Genomic DNA, 17,691 nt, shown 5'->3' with positions numbered 1-17,691 from the left:
GAGACACTGTTTTGAGGATGTCACTGTGGCTGCTAACACTTTATCATTGTCATAATGTGCATGATACAGTAACAACATCTTGCCAAACCCTGAGGACTCTTTACTGTCATAGCCATGTAACCAGTTCACTGGCTTTTTGTACGACTATGCAACATATAAGCTAGAGGGAAAATGTTGTGTAACAATAACCTTTTATCAGTTATCTGTTGGAAGATCAGGGCATTAAAAACAATTGTCCCTGAATGCACCGTGAACCTGCAGTAGGACACGTAGTCCTAACATGTCAGGACTCAGAGGATAATACAGTGAAGGATTTAAAAGCAGTTTGTGGCAACTTGTTGTTTGTGCTTTGACAAGAGAGTTTAGACGTGAGTTATTACAGGGAGCTGGGAGTGCTGGAGTGGTGTGCCCCCCCAGTGTATTATCACAGTGATAATTAAAGCATTTATAATGACACGAACTGATGCAAGAAGGACAACCGGTTAAGTTAGCTCGAGATTGTTAAGGCGCAGACCTTGGATCTGCAGGCCATTCGCCTCATCTTCCTGTGGGTAGATTTACCTGAGCAGTTTGCTGCAGCTTTTTTTGCAGCCACACATGCCGAATCCAAAAATGAGCGACTACGACGAGACCACGTCGTTTCTGGGCAACTACGGGTCTTTTCAAATTCTTATAATTGTTCTGCTCGGATTAAGTGGGCTTCCTTGCGGATACATGGGCGTGATCGTGGTTTTTGTTTCGGATACACCCGAGCACCACTGTAAAGTGTGGAGCAACTCCACGATCGGCGGCGCGCACGTCGAGCCGCCCTTCCACGAGCGCAGCAGCTGGATCGGACCTGACAGCTGTTCGCGGTACAAAGTGCGCGCCAACTGGACGGGGCCAGTGGAGCTGGGCAATGACACGGAGGAGTGTGTGGATGGTTGGGTCTACAGCACTGAGAGATACACTGCCACCATTGTGTCTGAGGTATGTGTACATTTCCTCTGAGTGGCGGGCTCTGCTCAGGGGCGGTTGGGACGATTCCAAGGGCCCAGCACAATTAATCTAATGTTATCTTTTAACAAGGTATATATTAAATTAACTTTTTCTTCTCCATTTTTGGCAAAATTATAAGGATGGCCTTTATATTTCACCCCTGTTAACATGGTTCAGACTTTACAAGCAGGACAGAAGGTGACCTATCATGGACACACTGGCTGCAATAAGTTTTGTGTCATCAATGTGGCCCGAAATTGGAGTTTTTTACCCATTGCGCATCAAGTATGTGTGTGTGTGTGTGTGTGTGTGTGTGTGTGTGTGTGTGAGAGAGAGAGAGAGAGAGAGAGAGAGAGAGAGAGAGAGAGAGAGAGAGAGAGAGAGAGAGAGAGCCTATTGTCCATCGGCTGAATTTATTTATGTTAACTTGTAATATAACTACAGACTAATGTATTTCCTTGTTTAAAACTAGTTCTACATGATGCAGAAAACCAGAAATCCTGCCTCCAGTCACTTAGTGTAGGACCTGTATGGCTGCTGTTTAAGTACTTAGGTCCTCAGGGTTAGGATCCTCCCTCCGGCAGTTTTCAACCAGGATCCAGCCTTTTCTTTATTTTCCTCTTGTAGTTTGGATTCTTCATTTATTAAAACCTACCTACTTCTAGTTTTCAGTAAAAGACCTCAGCAAATTCATTTCAAACACTCTGCATTTTCTTTACAATTAATACCGGAGAACTTCAACACTCTGAGTGTGTGTTTACTGAATGGGTCTAATTATGAATCATATGATTGAAATTTGGATTTTTAGCCTTTTGCTTATAAATTTCATGAATGTAATCAGCTCTGAGCAATTGAGAAGGATGATGAGGTTGACTTGTGTTGCACTTTTGCGTTAACATTATTGACGCTTTATAATACTTTTAATAATAACACTTTATCTCTTCTTTGGTTTTCTTAAATGTTTTGGTTACAGCTGAACCTTTCTATTGTTTTTTTATTTTTGGTAGTTTTGACTTTGTTGGTTTTTGGATTAGATTAGAATATGAATGTGAATATATGAATATGTATTTTGTGCTTTCTATGAAATTTGTCTCGCAGTAACCTGAATTAAACATGTCCTCTCCTGTTGATTTGAAGTGGGAACTGGTGTGTGACAATGCATGGAAGGTCCCTTTTTCCACGTCCCTATATTTTGTTGGAGGCCTGTTTGGATCCTTTATTAGTGGCCACTTCTCAGACCGGTGAGTCCTTTTAATAACTAAAAAACTCAACACCACACTTCCTTGGGTCCTGAGCAATACACCCTGTAGTGTGTCTGTGTATGTGTGGGATCAGTCGTCTTTGTTACTGCTGGATTTTTTTGCTCCGCTCCAATCGTGTCTGGGTGACACATAGAAAATGCAGAGGAGCTTCTTAAAGCCCTGACATGTGCATGTGGTAGATTTGGGTGCTGCACTGCCCTCGTAGTGTCATTCTGACATTTCTCTGCAAGTCAAGTAACATTAATAAAAGCAACGTTAAAAGCTCTTTCTGGAACTTCACAGTTGACACTGCACTTTTGTAGGTTCTCAGCAATGCACCGGCAAAGTTTGAAGCCAATCGTATTGGAAGAGTTAAAAAAAAAAAAGTCAAAATACACACAGACAGAGATTACTCCATTAGTAGATAGATTATAGGACCATATAGGAGCAGGGCATGCCAAAGTTACACAGTAACAGCCAACCAAACAATCAGTAAGGGGTTTTCTTAGAATCTGAATGACTAGACCTTCTGGCTCCTTTGTGATTACTGACCAACAGTACCACTTTACTGACATTACACCAGGTATATTCATGCTGCTCTGTTGTTTTTGTGCATTGTGTTACAGGTTTGGCAGAAAGCCTGTGTTTTTTTTCACCTTGGTCTTCATCCCAGTCACTGCCTTGATCCAGGCCACCTCTGTCAGCTGGGTCATGTTCTGTATCTTCAACTGTCTGAAAGGAGTTGTCACGATATCCAATTACCTCACGTCGCTCGTACTGGGTACATGCACTTCCACTGGTCTCAAAATCGTCCTGTGACAAAAGTGGAGCTAACTTTTAGCAGTGTGGCAGTGGTATGTTTTTGCTCTAACCTTAGACAAGTAGTAGAAAGTCATTGAACTTTGCTGAGGCTGTTCATAGTAGAGCTTCACATACAAACACCACTGGCTACAGACAGCTTCAACTATTTCCCATGCTCCCATTAAAATACTAACCAATAGGATGAAGTAAGATTGCTTTTGTGGCTTGACCCTGTTGTTTTCTCTCATCAATGCCATGCTCTTGATCCTCCTCTTGGTCAGGGGCCGAGATGCTGAGTGAGTCTGCCAGGGTGAGCTACACTTTTCTGGGCCATAGTCTGGGTTTTGGCCTCGGTTATGCTTTGTTGCCGCTCTTTGCCTACTTCATACGAGGCTGGAGGATGCTGCTGGTTGCTTCCGCCATTCCCGGCCTCCTGATTGTTCCGACATGGTGGTAAGTCTCAGTGAAAGTTGGCGAATCAATGTATTAACCCATGGAAGTATCTCTGAGTGGATCCTCCAAGAAAATTAAGCGAAGCAAAACCACAGACAGACACCAAAAGGACGCAGTAGGGACTCAAGTGACTACAAAGAGATACATAACAACATCAAAAACACAAGAATTTGGGGAGCATGTGCTTTAGAGTCTGTAAGTTTTTTTTCACATCCTTCAGAACCAAGAATTCCTCCAACTTTACCACTGTTCACAAACACAACACTAGCTAATGAAATTCAGAGGAGATGAAATTATTGTCATTACAGTCAAATAACTTCAGGGCAGACTTTGGGTGAAATGTGTACTAGTTAACCTGCATCAGTTTTCACTAAAGAGAGAGTTCTCTGCGAAATAAAAACTCTTTGGCCGGCTGAGCTTGCAAATAAGCTGTAGCAAATATGCTATTTGGAGAGAGGAGTAAAGCTGTCTCCCATTCCTGCGTCTTCCTGTCGCTGTTTCCAAATACTGATTTCAGTCTTTGTCAGTGTGAATGCTGTATATTCACATTCACATGGTCTGATTACATGGTCCATACTGTATGAAAAAATCATATATAAAAGTCACACATTTTATTACATGTTCAATGATCTCCTGTTTGTCTCTCCACTCAGGCTGATTCCTGAGTCTCCACGTTGGCTTTTGCAGAAAGGTCGGGTGGAGGAGGCTGAGCTCGTCATACGCAATGCTGCAAAAATGAACCGAGTCCCCGTCCCTGAGGTCTTATTCAAGGCTGGAGAGTGCTCAGAGCTGGTGCTGATTTCCCTCCACATATGTGAAAGCCATTGTGTTTTTAGTTTAAAGTACATCTGAACTTGTAATCAGGCTGTACTTTTCCTGTACTCCATCTTCATGTCTGCGTCAGCAACCTCAAGATGAAGCCCAGCAGACATTCACATATATGGACCTGATACGCACCCGTAACATGAGGAATATTACAATTCTAGGTGTTTTCATATGGTAATATAAAGTTTTCTTCATTTCAAATCTCTGTACTACACATGTATGATACACACGTTTTAAAAAAAATATTCTGAACAATGCCATTGGACAGTGTTTGCATCATTATTTACATAAGACACAGTGCTTGTAATTAGATTTTTTAGAAATAACGTATCTTACCAAGATAAGATATATGATAAGTTTGCACTGTTGTACTGCTGTGGTAATCAGTTTTTACAGATGTGAAAAGAAATTTTAATTCCAAAGTCAAATTATGTAAACTGTAGCTTCTGAAAAGAACTTGCATAAATCGTATCAGTATGAGAACACTGGATTTCGGCTGGGGCAACTATCTTTTGAGCTTTTTTATAAGTGTTATATAAGAAATTATTATTAATATTATTGTTGATGTTGTTGTTGTTACTAAAACACTGCATTCCATATTAATTCCATCCTGATTTTGTATTTCTGCAGGATGTCGGTGGCCATGGTCTTTTATGGCCTCGCTCTCAATACTAGTAACTTGAATGGAAACATCTACGTCAACTGCTTCATCTCTGCAGCCATCGACATTGGGATGTACTTAGCCACTTGGCTGCTGGTGAACCGGGCTCCGAGACCCATTTTCCTCTTCTCCTCAATGATGTTTTGTGGCATCATGCTTCTGATCATCAAGCTGGTTCCTGAGGGTTTGTACTGTATACACACAAGTACAACACATTCAATCTGGGCTCTTTTCTTAATGTTTTCTTTCTTTTTTTATCCTCAGACATGCATCTCATGTTTCAGGTGTTGGGCTTGCTGGGGCGGATGGGCGTGTCTGCTGCTTACAGCTTTATGTTCATGTTCTTCACTGAGCTGATCCCCACTGTCGTCAGGAACATGGGACTAGGGGTCAACTCCACAGGTGCACGAATAGGCAACATCATTTCTCCATATGTGATTTACTTAGGTAAGTGTTTCTGAGTTTAAACCAAAGTACTTTGAGAGAGAGAGAGGTTGGGATACACATGAGTGAACATACTGTATAATTAATACTGGTTACGCATTCAGAGGAAAGTCCAATTAAACTGTAAATACCAAAAATATAGATAAATAATAATGTAATAAATGCAGACCATTTATATACAAAAACATAGATGGAGTAACAGCAGCTGCAACTTAACTTAATCTAAAAATGTCCTTCTTGCCAAGTCATTAATACAATTTTGATATGTGACACTACAGAATTTATATACACACATACAGTATATAATCTCCCAAGAAACTGTATGAATTTGGTATCCTCCTACCTTTGCTGCATGTAAATATTAAGATTTTATTTACCACATTCAGGAGACAACCGTCATGAGATTGTGTCAGGTGGGGCAGAGGGTTATCTTTTCTGTCATGGTCAAGAAATCCCAACATTTTAAAACCATACGATTTATTCATATTTTTCTTTAGCTTGACATATTTTCCATAGTTGTTTCATATTGTGCATTGTCATTTAGCTTTCTGTGTAGAATTTGCTATCCGGAGGTTTAATTCAATTTTTAGCATCAGGGCAGTGTTTCTTTCGGTTCATCCCCAAAACAATCAGATTCATGGGTATCTTTAATATGTCGCAGATATTTTGACTGGAAGATACTCAGATTCAACTAATCCCATTAATGATGGCTCTGTGCTAATGCACCAGTTAATAATGTTTATTACAAGAAATGTTTGAAATGTCAGCAGTGATAAAGGGCTATGGATGCAACCCATTGAAATAAACAGATCAATGACAAAGAGCGCCTGATGTTCTGATTGCAGGTGTTTACAGCAAGATCCTGCCATACTTGATTTTCGGCACATTCAGCATCATGGCTGCTGTTTTTAGCATATTGCTGCCGGACACCAGAAACAGCAAACTTCCGGACCTCATCAGCCAGACCCAACCCATCAGAAGGTATGTGTGAAATATGACCAACAGAAATAAGTATCTATATTCTTTAAGCCGTAATTCTGTGAAAGTGATACAATGAAATCTTGTCACCTAAATTGGACTTTGTAGACCTCATTGCATGAGGAGCAGGTCTGCAGCAGCATTTTCAGTCTCAGAGATGTCGACCACAAAGGGTGCAGAAATGTTTTAGATTAAACTGAATGTTAGCGTACTCACCACATCTTGTTTCTGATTCTTCTGCCTCTGTTTCTCTTGTTTTCTTATAGCTGCCACTGCTGCTGTCCAAAGGAAACAGCTACAGCCCAGGAGCATACAACTGAAGGCTGTAAGAAAATGGACAAGAGTGCCACCTGCTGAAGGAAAGTCACAAAGCAAGAGTTGAGTGATGACAGAAAAAGCCTTCAAAACCAGAAGAGCTCTTAGTAGAGCAGATAACCTCAGACAAGGCTGAACAATCCTGCACATTACTGTTTAGTTCTTATAGTAGAAATATATATAAATATATATATATATATATATATATATATATATATATATATATTAAATTGGATCTGCCCCAAAATCGCTTTATAAATGGTACTTATACTGCTTTACAGTACAGTTTTTGCCATTCACACTTTCTCTATTACACATCACGTCAGCACAGCCATCAGGGGCCAATTGGGGTTGAGTATCTTGCAAAGAAATTTAAGCATGCAGAATGTGGTAGACTGGGATCAAACCGCATTTCTGGCAGGGGACGACCCACTCTATATCTCCTGAGACACAGCCTCCCTATCTTCTCCTTCTGCTGTGTAAAAGTATCGTCCAACCCATCCTGCTTTGCTGTTCCATTTGTTTTCTTTAAAATGCACAAGTCTTCTCACTCCCAACTTCTATTATTTAAACTGTGAGGCCATCACTGGCATCATGACCTCAGGACCACAGGACACCACTCACCCACTCAACTGACACTTTAATGTAATATCATCAGGTCACAGGTTCAGGTCGATAAGATGTAACAGGTCAAAAGCCTTGTGCGTGCAGCTTAGCAGCACTGAATAAGACGGCACATCATTGTTTGATCATGTTTGTGAGATATCCTCGGGTGTTATTGTTGTTAACGTTATTAATTATGTGTAATGTCTGCTGGGTGTTGCTGTAGCATTTGGGGACATGATACGGAATTTCCCATAAATGAACCAACAACATCCTGTAAAAATAGTGTTTCTTAGGTGATGGTGAAACATTCTCTTTCCAAACACCACAGAATAAGCTGAATTATTAGATTTGCTAAAATTTGTAACTGTTATGTACATGGAGAGGTAACTGGGTTGATTTACCCTTAGGTGCTATACTTAATAAACCTTGAACATCCTGTATAAGAATCCTGTGGTCCTTTCTTGTCGATTGCCGCTGTGTCCATGTGCATTTGCAATTTATTTATCATTTATACTCTATATATAGTATGTATACATATTATAAGAAGCATATTCTTAAAAAACAAAATACCACAAACTAATGGACACAAAAAAAACCTCAAGACAGCTATGAGTCCAGTAGCAGCAGTATTGGTGCCACATACGTGCAGGTGTTTAAGCGCTGACATATCATATGCTGTCTGATGGGAACCTAATTCATAAACCCAACCCTGTGTAGGTTTATGAATATGTTCATTTATTAGGTACACCTAACTAAAATGAATGCAGCCTGATACAAGTCCTGTAATACAAGGCTGCAGTTTGAAATACTGCTTCACTGTGTTGTACTTGTGTATAATATTGTTCTTTCTATTATTTTGTCCACTTCATTCAAGTATATATGTGGCTCTGTCGCACACTTACAGTTCAGCAGCACCACACACTGCACCCTCCGACATGATGGTCAAGTTGGATCATCACCTCTCTCACACCATCTCAACATAAACTGAGCATTATACCAATTTCATGAAGATTGGATTTATTACAGGACTGCTGGATTAGACTGCGTTGGTTATCTGTGGCCTATTTATAGAGTATTGCAGTATCCTTCTCTGGAGCTGATATCAGCTAAATGTTTTAAAATAGTAAGAAAACACATATTACTTATTATTAACCTACAATAGTGAACAGTGTTGTTGGTAATAGAGTTATTACATAATCTCGTTTACTGCTCCTGCACAGCTGACTGTCCACCACTGAAACATCGCGAGATTTTATCCCTCAACAGGTCGATGTTGAGGGATTCGGCTCGATGGAACAAAGCCCACCCTGTCGCGACTATCATTGGCTTATCTTGATAACCGTCGGAAATTTAAACCAATCACCACTCGTCACGCCTAAAATTAACCAATCAGAGGTAAGCTAAGGGCGGGTCTTCTTCCACCGTGCCTTCTGCCCGCTGCTGAGCCGCGGACCCGGCGTCTGTCTGTCTGTCTGTGTGTCCGTCCACAGCCTCCACACAGCCGGTGGCTGAGGGACGAGGAGACAAACTGACCGAGACGACAGCGCCTACAAGCGGGTGTTTGTGATTCAAACAGCCGGGTTGGACAATGGTGCTGGAAGGGAACTGAAACAGTGGCTCGCTAACAGCTAGCGTTGAACGTGGTCAGCTAGCAGATGAAGTTAGCTAGCGGAGAGCGATGGCTGTAGTTCTGCCAGTGCTCAGTTCTGTGTAGATCCAGTTCCAAAGTATTTACTCCACATTGAGACAGTGACCATCATGATGACCGTGCTTCTGTGTCATCGTTGAACGTGACACCACTAACCCAGCTAACGATAACTTTAGCTAGAGGCAGCATCACACCTTCCCAGTATGTAGTGATTTGCAGCTCTTCTCGGGAAATAATAATTTAAACAAACTCATGCGTGGTGTTGATTATAGTTCACCCGGGTTAACGAACTCTCTGACAGCTGACAGGAAAATAAGTTCATTTAATCCAAATATCCTCTATAAGATAACTAGTTAGTTAACTTCCCAGCCCAGTGAAATCCTAATGCTGATCACAAATGACAATACCTTCTGTACAGACTTAGTAAAGTCATATTTGTGACCCAGAGCAAAGTGTCACTTCACCCCAGCCTGTAGTGAATCCATAGTTAATCATGGGCCCTAAAACGAGACCAGTTCCCTTAAACGTTGCTCCTACTGGTAATGGACTAACCACCTCCACCAACACAGATGTTGCATCAGAGCAAGTTATCCTATACTGACCAAATTATTAACATCATGTACTCAATGAGATGTGAAACAGCCATTTGTCAATTCAATCTGAAAGAGGGTTTATTCCCATTCTTAGGGCTAATTTAGAGGCACTTAAGAAAATACTGGAGGAGCTGGACATAGATGAACAGCAGAAGAAGGCCAAGGAAACAAGCTGAAAGATGAGGACTTCCATCGTATCTGTGAGCTGGATGTGGGCAATGGAGGTGTAGTCAGCATGGAGTGCCACAGACCATCGGGAATAATCATGGCCACAAAGGTGAGCTAGAAACCTTACTGATATAAATAATAATATAAAACTGATGAATTCTGAATACATCCTCTATCTAAACTCTCTTTTCTATTCAGCTCATTCATCTAGACATTAAACCTGCCATCGGGAACCAGATTGTCCGAGAGCATATGGGTGCAACCCTCCCTACACTGTGGGCTTTCACAGCAATGGAGAGATCTGCATGGAGCACGTGGTGAGAGAATTGGAGAAGGCCACCTGTGTGTGTAATGCTGTATTTATCCATTCATCCCTAAATTGATTTTTTTTAATCTTTTCCAATTGTTCTTGTACTATTGAGCCAAAATATTATGACCACTGACAGATGAAGTGATTGATATTGATCATCTTGTAATAACAGCACATATATTGTTGGGATATATTGTTAAGAAGTGAAAAGTCCGGTCTCAGTGTCTCAATGCTGTGCGACTTTGTTGTGGTAGCAGTAACATCTTGAAGAACATATCATTGTCAGAGTTATTTGGGAGGGGGTTGGTCAGGGCGTTTTGTGTATTGGACTCCTATCATTACAATATTTATAAAGGCACAACACAGGTTACAGTTTTTCACAGCACACACAGACATTAGCAAGAGGAGTAAAACAAATATAATCACTAAGTCAAAACTAATGTCCTTTAATCCTTGGCTTTCGTCAACTGAAGTTTGTTACCATACTGAGTCGATTCCTCACTATCATTCCTCTTGCATAATTATTTTCTCTGATTTTTTTTTCACACTTTTCACCATCTGTGACAGACATCCCTCTTAGCTGTATGATGCATTTTTTACCCTGGTTTATTTCTGCAGTTAAGACACAGGGAGATTTTCTATGTTTCCTTTGTGGCAGCAGAACACGTGAGAGCAGCCTTCAGAAGCTCCTGCAGGTTAATCTGGACTAACCAAACACTTTAAAAGCTGATTAACTGTGAAAAACTCAGAGTAGATGTGTTCAGACACACGTGAGCCCAGCAACATAATAACGCTACATATAACACGTATATGCGTTATTATGTTGTTTCTGGTACTGTCTTCATTCAAAAACGATATCTACTGAGTTTGAGACAAGAATTTGTCTTATATCAGGGTGAATATGGTATCATCCTTCTCCTGAGCAGCAGATAGTTCTCCCGTTCATATGATTAAATCACTGCCCCTGAGTGTTATATATGTTAGGGAAAACCCTGTTTGTGCATTCCACCGGTTGAGACCCCCTGTACCTTTTCAATAGCTTCACCACACTGTAAGTGCACATTACAGTCACAGTAAAGATATGCACCTTTGAAATGTTGTGTTTTTTTGTGATTTCCCATCGTTTTCTTTGTTTTGCTCTTTGTTGTCCAGGATGGTGGATCTGTGGACCAGGTGCTGAAAGAAGCACAGAGGATCCCAGAAGAGATTCTGGGCAAAGTCAGCATTGCTGTGAGTACATGTTTTATTGTCATATTATATCATGTGACATTCTTGGTATTAATGAAACAGTGGCTTGCCTAAAGTGTTCTGTTTAGATAAAGCAGTTTCATGAAGTCTTGAAAAAACATTTTCTTCATCATATCAGTCTTTCAGTTTACTGTATTGCTTTACTGTTTACTGTATCGAGCTCAAAATAAATCATGGACTTTATATGCAGACACACACGTCATTGGCCTGGAGGGGTTTCATGCTTGTTCCTGGCTCTGTTTTCACATTATGCTTATTTACAGTTATTGACCTGAATAATTTCTTTCCTTAGGCCTTGCCTACCTGAGAGAAAAACACCAAATCATGCATAGAGGTGTGAGAATTTTCATTAAGTTGATTATAGATTTTTGTGTGTCATAACAGTTTCCTCTCTGAGGCGTAACGCACAATATTGAGTTTATTCAAATTTTGGAAAAGCATTTGTATTACTTACCACGTACCAAAGACAGATAAAATCTAAGTGACTAATTCGTGTTTATGTAAATAATTGTCATATACTGTAGCATGTTGTTATGAAAGTCCAGTCAGTTGAAGTTTTCCTAGCATAAACTTTTTACCAACAGATGTGACGCCTTCCAACATGCTGGTGAATTCACGTGGTGAGATCAAGTTGTGTGACTTTGGTGTGAGTGGGCAGCTCATAGACTCAATGGCCAATTCCTTTGTGGAGATGTTATTCCTAAGGTCGGTAAGTTTTATGCTATGAAAACATGAACTCTTTTCAGATCTTCACCATCTCTCTGACCTTTTGAAAGTCACATCAATAACCTCATGTGTAAGATTTAGGGACATCTAGTGGCGAAGTTGCATATTACAACAAAATATGAATAGTAATGGTATCAGAGGTCCTCTCTAGAACCAGTGTTGGATCTGTCCATTCTGGGCTACTGAGGAAACATGGTGGACTCCCATGGTGGAAGTGGATCTGCTCCCCATGTAGATATAAATGGCCCCTTCTCAGGTAACAAAAACACAGCAATTCTTAGTTTTAAGTAATTATACACTAATGCAAACATAACTATGAATATCATAGTGAATTTCTGCCAATAGATGACACTAAATCCTACACAATAGACTTTGCTGTGTACTGTTAAGCCCGAGAGACTCCAGGGACCCCTCTGTTCTGTGCAGTCTGTCGATCTGTCGCTACCCCATCCCTCCTCCTGATACTAAAGAACTGGAGGCCATATTTGGACGACCCATCTTGGACGGTGGTGAGGGAGAGACACACAGCACTTCTCCGCAACCCAGGCAACCGGGTAGACCTGTCAGCAGTCAGCAAGACCAACGCACACACATCAATAGAACCTGTGTTTTTACTTCAGTCTTGTTTGACATGTTGATAATAAAACTCTTGAATCCTATCCCAGGTCACGGTAGAGTCATGTCTATCTTTGAACTCCTGGTCCACATAGTAAATGAGGTAAGAATCTAAGAATGGATAATAATGGCCCTCTGATTCAATTTGGGATTAACTGTGATCCTGGCTAAATCAGGATGGTGTCCCTCTCTGCTGCTGGTGATAGGATCAAATGTTCATTCAGCTTTCTACTGTATTTCAGCCTCCTCCTAAACTACCACACGGTGTTTTCACCTCTGAATTCCAGGACTTTGTCACAGAGCGATGAGAGAGAATTATAGCCTGACAACATTGGTTAGGTGTCCTTTATTAACATACACTTAACACTCAACGTTGCTGTTGCTGATTCATTAACATGAATTAACATTCATACTCACTGAAGAGTCATTGTCAGCACCACAATCTTTGTTCATTTCGACCTTTAAATTTTGATTGTGCAGTATAAGGGTTAGGGTTATTTTATCTGGGATTGTTTTGTTGCAGAACCACATGTTTATCAGTGTTCTGAGGCGGAGGAGGAAGATTCTGCTGGCTGGCTTTGTAAAACTACGGGGCTGAACCAACCAAGCACTCCCACGTACACTGCAGACTGAACACACAATCTACTTGCCCTTCACACACTATGTAAAAACACGGAGAAGCTGCTGCCTAAAACCGTACACATACACGTCTTGTGTGCCACGTCCTCCTTCAGGTAAACTGTTAAAACCCTGCAGTCATACAGATTGTACTATATCAAAACTGGAAGATTCATCTCTTCTAATAATAATAAAATAGATAAATACAATAGCTCTGCATCATTTCCGTGTCTCTTTTTCAGTGTTGGTTTTTCTCGTCTTGTTTCTCCGAATGGTTGTGAGGCTTCCAGTACGAGTGTGTCAGCCATTTGTTGATGTGACTGATTTCTTCAGCATAGTGTTTAAAACATTTTTGTATGACGCTCACGACAAAGCTTCAAATGCACCCTCTGCTCTCTCTGTGTGTTGGGGTTGTTTATTAGTTACTGAAAATGGCGTCCTCAGCTTGTTCTGGTATCAATGGCTTCAGATAAGCGACGCTGAGGCCGAGGCTGCCTTTGTAAAGACCAGAGATTCAGACCTTGAAAAGAAGCTTCTGTTACAAGACTGATTTATTAATCTCCTTAGCAAGCTGTGTTATGATTCACTGCAGTCGCTCGCAGCTGACTAATTTCTTTGTATTTTAAAAAAACAAACAGACCACGGATTTGCCATTCAAGTGCCCTCTACGTTAGGATTTGTCAGGATTTGGGCATTTCACTCCCTTAGATTTATTCATTTTGTGTATGTCCTCTTTTTAAATACAATAGATGCTTTATGGTAAAACCGTCCACCATTTTGTCTTCATTAAGTCCTAATTGTCAATAAATTGTATGTATTGTAATATGCCAACATGATTTCCTCATTTGCTGGAATATTACTTCTGTCTCACGCTTGTTTCACCAGATGGGGGCAGCATATTAGCCATATGGCTGTGTGGGCTTCGAGATAAATAACATACCATGGCTGAGTGGTGAATTGTGTACATCGTTGCAACCAAGGTAACTGATGAAATACATTAGTCATATAAGATGAGATGTGGGTGGCTGTGGCTCAGGAGGGTAGTGTGGGCCGTCCACTGACCAGGTCAGCGGTTCGATCTATTTCTCCCCCATACCATGTTCTGAAGTGTCCTTGGGAAAGATAATGAACCCCAAATACTGGCTTTTTATGAGTTATGTATGATGGAGAAAGTGCTAAACATAGATGCATTGTCTGGATAAGTGTGTGTGTGTGTGTGTGTGAGAATGGGTTAATAGCGAAAGATAAGATAAGATAATCCTTAATTAGTCCCATTAGAGGGAAATTGGCTGAGTTGCAGCAGCAAAGAGGACAGTCAAAGATATCAGTAAAAGTGATAGATTAGTAAACATGCAATATAAATCGAGAGGAAATAAGAAAATAGAATTGAAATAATATTTACAAACAGAATATATATATTTGAATGGCACTATTTTTACTCTATTTGAGCTTTGTATAATGTCTGGAGTGATCATGAAACGTCTTCCCTTTAGTGTCGCTGAACTTCAGTCTGAAAGTGTGAGGCCTCGAGCTCTGAGAGAGACAGTGTTGCAGTATGTAGAGTGGCTCTGAGCAGCGTTGACGGGAGGGAAGGGGGGGGGGGGGGGGTACCACTGCAGCAGAAAAACAGCAATGTCTGCAGTCATTAATATGCAAACATGCAAATGAGAGGGTAATTAGGATTGGGCGTTTGTCAGTGGCTCTTTGATTGCTAATGAATTCCAATCTGCAAGAAAGGGGGAGGGGATGATGAGCTAAAAATTAGGAAAAAGCAGGATGTGTCATTGTGCTTTCTCCTGCAGAAAGAAATGTGAAATACAATGTGTGAAGGCTCTTTAGAAAGTGGAAGCCTGGTTAAAAAGAATAAATGATGCTTTGATTATTACACAACTACTGAACATTGCTGCTTTTAGACTAATCAAGCGTAAACAAGATGACAACAGCCTTCTGAAACTGATGCAAAACATTCTTTGGTCGGAAAATGCACTAATAAATGTAATATGTTCAAAATTGTTTTCCAGCATCAATGAAAGCCACAACATAAAAAGAGGAGGAAATGGGGTTCTGAGTTTGTGCCAAGACAATTAACCAGCGTCACTGAGCATGGCAGACTAGAGCCACGGCAGGAACGTAGAAAGATGCCTGCTCATTATCAATGAGTGATGGGTCTGACCCCTGTAGAGAAGAATGCTCAGGTATCTCGGCAGGGGGGGTGGGGGGGGGGGGGGGGGGGGGGGGGGGGGGTGGCAGAGGCCGCATGTTGTGTGTCACAAACAGTGTTATTTTTATATTTTGGGCTAACGTGTGTGTGATAGTGTGTGTGGATGGGGGGGTTTGCTGGTTCACACACGAGCACACACCGCTGTTATTGCTGTTTCAGTGGTCCCTTGACACTTGTGCATCTTCCTCCCTGGCATGTGAGATGAGAAGATGTATACACGGAGTAAAAACAAATTAAATGTTGTGAAGAACGGGGGGAAAACAGCTGCTCCTGTCACCTTATAGCATAATGACTTCCTCGCAACACTGCGGCTTTTTATATTTCTCAAAGCTGACCACGAGAGCACTACATATGAGTGATACTCATTCAAAAGGTTAAAACATGCCACCTCATCATTTACATAGGCATGCATGATGTTTATCTCAAACATATTCCAAAAATACTCGAGCCAGGATTCTAAGTACAAACACTAAAACTGATATATTTGGGAAGGCTGATCCCAGCCCTGCTCTTGTTTGGTGTGTGATGAGTATGTGAGTGTGTTTGTGTGTGTGTGAGTGTGAAAGAGAGAGAGGGGGAGCTGTATTTTTCACAGGAAACAGGAAACCAAAAGTCATAACAGGATGCCCTAGGTTTTTCATACTGTACCTGATGCGTGGGTGGCTGCATGGGGGTAACCCATTTACAAAGCTTTAGTGCTCGTCTAGAAGTAGAGAGAACCCAGGAAAGAGTAGGTGGAGAATGGGGTGCACACTTTGGGGTTAGGAAAATGGTGTTCCAATCTAAATATAGCTTTTCCTCTTGAGTCTTGCACCTCACGGTTCAACCTTGATGTTGTTTTGCCTCCATGTCGTTTGTCCTACTTTTTTAAAGGCGACAAACCAAACATTGTTTGATGTTTTCGTGTGGAGCTGCGATATGATCACTTCCATGGCAAATACATGTGCCAGCTTTCCCCAGGTGTACTGTGGGAGTGTCACAAGTGAAGCGGTGACATGAGACCAGTTTTGTCATAATGAGGTTGATGTGCTCACACTGACTGAATGCGCCTCAACCCGCTGAAAACATATGAAGCTCTTGCAGCTTTTCTCATCCGACTCCATTCGTCTTTGGCTGTAGAATTCAAAGCATGCATTTTCTGATTTTATGTATTCAGCGTTTTACTTTACTTTGTTCTGAAGGTAAAACATATTAGTCCCTCAGTTGATGGCATACAGGTGTGAGTTGCATGTGTGCAACGCATGCTGCTAACCATATGTGCATGTGTTGTGAACCACAAAGTGCAGTGGATGGCTGCGTTTTCTCGTAAAGGCCGGCACAGATGTTATTTAGGTTGTTTCCCCCCTCAAACCAGTTGAGGTTTTCTCTAGAAGGTCTTAAAACAAACACTGACATTAACTGCAGCCCTGTTTACATAACCACCCGATATACAACTCAAGAAATAACAGCAGCCATGCCACTTCTGTGAACTCATGCTGGAAACTCAGTCTTTTGATTCCAGAGAAAGAGAGGAGGATATTGTCTTTTGCCTGCTACTTTTATACTCAACACATCAGGGACTCCTGCAACTGCAGATGCTTTATTTTCCCTGTACCCAAACACTAAACCAAAACTATTGCACACATTCTTAATATGTAACAACATATGGAAAGATTTCTAATATTATCATTGCCCAAATGTAGGGCATTATGATGGCTAGAAATATTGCTCAGATACGCTCATATCAGTTTGTAACTACATATGTTATTTTCGCATTAAATGCTGGTATAAACAAGAAAACTTGGTTTTAGTTAATAGAACATAGCATTTAATATTAACAATAATGTCAATACACATAAGACACTGTAATTAACATTCTCTAAGATACCTGTAATGTTCGTAGTGTGTGTGTGTGTAATGTTTAAAGTAACATTGGACTTAATAAACTACAGGATAAAAGAGTGAAATCATTAATATAAGGGGATATTTTAGGCTGTTGGGATATGTATTTTCATGTCTTTCATTGCAATAATGTTTATGTTGTTTATAGCAAGGTCACCCCATACTTTGATCTTATGTCAGTATATTCAACACTAAATACATAAATCCTATTGAAACATAATAGCATTATTATCATTGTGTGACATTATGAACACGCACACGATATGAACATTATCTCGGGGTTTGAGAACAACATTTAAAGGCGAGCAGCCGCAGGCGGAGGGAACCGCCCCTACAGGGTGATGCTGAAACATATTTGGAC

The 17,691-nt window shown here is 40.8% G+C and overlaps 2 protein-coding genes and 1 long non-coding RNA gene across 3 annotated transcripts; 2 read left to right on the top strand and 1 right to left on the bottom strand.

Annotated features, from left to right (window-relative positions):
- Positions 1-525: 525 nt before the first annotated feature.
- LOC117778630 (solute carrier family 22 member 5-like) lies at positions 526-7,138 on the top strand. Its single transcript, XM_034614345.1, has 10 exons — positions 526-969; positions 2,116-2,219; positions 2,846-3,000; positions 3,302-3,473; positions 4,127-4,265; positions 4,378-4,472; positions 4,929-5,143; positions 5,224-5,406; positions 6,249-6,384; positions 6,648-7,138. Exons 1-10 carry the CDS (start codon positions 598-600, stop codon positions 6,736-6,738), a joined length of 1,662 nt encoding a protein of 553 aa, XP_034470236.1. The 5' UTR covers positions 526-597; the 3' UTR covers positions 6,739-7,138.
- Positions 6,301-8,678, bottom strand: LOC117778633. The gene is made up of 3 exons (XR_004616828.1): positions 8,456-8,678; positions 6,598-6,734; positions 6,301-6,440 (listed from the first exon to the last, which is right to left on the bottom strand). It is a non-coding gene; the product is annotated as an uncharacterized LOC117778633 (long non-coding RNA).
- A 909-nt stretch (positions 8,679-9,587) lies between these two features.
- map2k2b (mitogen-activated protein kinase kinase 2b) lies at positions 9,588-13,526 on the top strand (the record flags this gene model as incomplete). The annotated part of the gene is given in 7 exon segments (XM_034614346.1): positions 9,588-9,708; positions 9,711-9,820; positions 9,910-9,958; positions 9,961-10,028; positions 11,195-11,251; positions 11,562-11,978; positions 13,134-13,526. Coding segments are annotated over 6 exon segments (420 nt in total), but the record flags the coding sequence as incomplete, so codon positions are not given.
- Positions 13,527-17,691: the final 4,165 nt, after the last annotated feature.

This window comes from Hippoglossus hippoglossus, chromosome 17, assembly GCF_009819705.1.
Source record: "Hippoglossus hippoglossus isolate fHipHip1 chromosome 17, fHipHip1.pri, whole genome shotgun sequence".
Classification (NCBI taxonomy): Eukaryota; Metazoa; Chordata; class Actinopteri; order Pleuronectiformes; family Pleuronectidae; genus Hippoglossus; species Hippoglossus hippoglossus.
The sequence above is the reverse complement of the archived record's forward strand: the minus strand, read 5'-3'. Positions and strand labels throughout refer to the sequence as shown.